General features: G+C 58.9%; 1 protein-coding gene across 1 annotated transcript; it reads left to right on the plus strand.

Annotated features, from left to right (window-relative positions):
* Window positions 1–940: 940 nt before the first annotated feature.
* Window positions 941–1,123, plus strand: NGA_2086610 (uncharacterized protein; the record flags this gene model as incomplete). The annotated part of the gene is made up of 1 exon (XM_005855297.2): window positions 941–1,123. A coding segment is annotated over one exon (183 nt), but the record flags the coding sequence as incomplete, so codon positions are not given.
* Between the last annotated feature and the right edge of the window lie 521 nt (window positions 1,124–1,644).

Consider the following 1,644-nt stretch of genomic DNA (forward strand, 5'->3'; position numbering starts at 1 on the left):
GGACGGCCTCGGGGGCTGCGACTCCGGCTCCGACTCCGCCCTCCCCCCCGTCCCCCCCGCCCGGCCGAAGGGGGAGTCCTTGGGCAGACGCACGCGGATTTCGCAGGTGTCGAAGCGGTTGCGGAATTCGCTGGAGAGGGGGGGGAGGGGGCAGAAAGGGAAATGGCATGAGATGGTCGGGATCTGCAGACTACCCCCCTTGCCAAGCGTTCCCCCGACCTCTCCCCTCACCTGCGATCCAAACGCTCCAGAGCCTCCAGCATATCGTCCTCCCGCGTGAACTCCACCAGTCCTCCTCCCTTCCTGTCCACGTCGGAGTAGCACACGTCGCCCCCCGACCCTCGCATGTGGTCCTTCAGGTCTTGCCACGACGCCGACGGGGGCAAGTCCGTGACGATCAGCTGATATTCCGTGCGCTTCCCTCCCCCTCCCCCTCGTCCTCCGCCCATCCCACGATCGCCGTAAGGCCGGTCCCCTCCGTACCTATCACCGTACCCTCCGCCTCTCCCTCCATCCATACCCTCCTCCCTCCGCCCATACCCCCCCCCTCCCCTCCCCTCCCCAACCCACCTCCCCTCCCGCCGTCCCGCCCCCCCCGCCGCGCCATCTCCACGCGGAGCCTGTTCCCTTCCTGGAGCTGGTAGTTGTCTCGTGCCCTCACAGCATCCTCAGCGTCACGGCGATCGTCAAAAGTGACAAAGGCGTAGGCGGGGGGCCTGCGGAAGAAGGCAGAGGCGTAGAGGATGTGGCGGGCTATGAGGCGCGCATCGTGATATAGAATTTGAAGGCGCAGGCTTCCACTTCATCGGGCAGTCCACACGGCATACTCTCTCCTGACGCTTTTCCTATCCATGCCTTCCACGCTGTTGATCGCTGACAGTCCCCGCACACCCTTTCCTCTTCTTCTTCTCCTTGCCATTTCTTCCCTCCTCCCTCCTCACCGCGCGGGAGTCTTCAGGTCCACGTTCGTCACGTTGCCATATCTGGTAAAAAGGTCTTCCACGTCGCGCTCTCGGATGTCCATGGGCAAGTTGCCCACATATACGCGTGCGGCCATGATTGCTTGGGTGCAGTGAACTCAATTACTTTGATCTCGTCCCGCGAACCCTGTATCTATGGCTGAGGAGAAAGGGGAGGGGATAGACCAGAAGTATGATGACACTTAAGCGGCCTACATGACTTCGAACCTACAATTTTACAAGTATCACCGTATTTGAGGCATTCTGGAGGCTAAAAGACAGAGATGATCGAGTGGGCGTCACATTTGCAGCAGACAGAGGGTTTCTCCACTGGAGAAGGATTTCTCCTCCTTCGGGTTGAGCACTTGGGGGGGTTCGGCAAACATAATAAATGCGGCCCAGGGGGCCGTACGCACCCATACATGACCACTGCGAAGACTTATCGATTCAAGACCCCAGCCCTGCTATGTTTGAAACTGCAGCACAATTTCAGGCCTCCATTCCGGCATGGCTCCTTTCAGGCCGCAGAATAGGGGGAGATACCGCATTGATTGCTTTACTTCACTTCTTCCTTCTTGTCTCACCCCGAAAAAGCTGTCAAGCGGCATCCACAATACTTCCCGTTCAACAAAAAGGAGCTGCCTTGGCATCAACTGCAATAAATTTACGTGCACGTACGACAGAT

This window comes from Nannochloropsis gaditana (genome assembly GCF_000240725.1).
Source record: "Nannochloropsis gaditana CCMP526 unplaced genomic scaffold scaffold234, whole genome shotgun sequence".
Classification (NCBI taxonomy): domain Eukaryota; class Eustigmatophyceae; order Eustigmatales; family Monodopsidaceae; genus Microchloropsis; species Microchloropsis gaditana.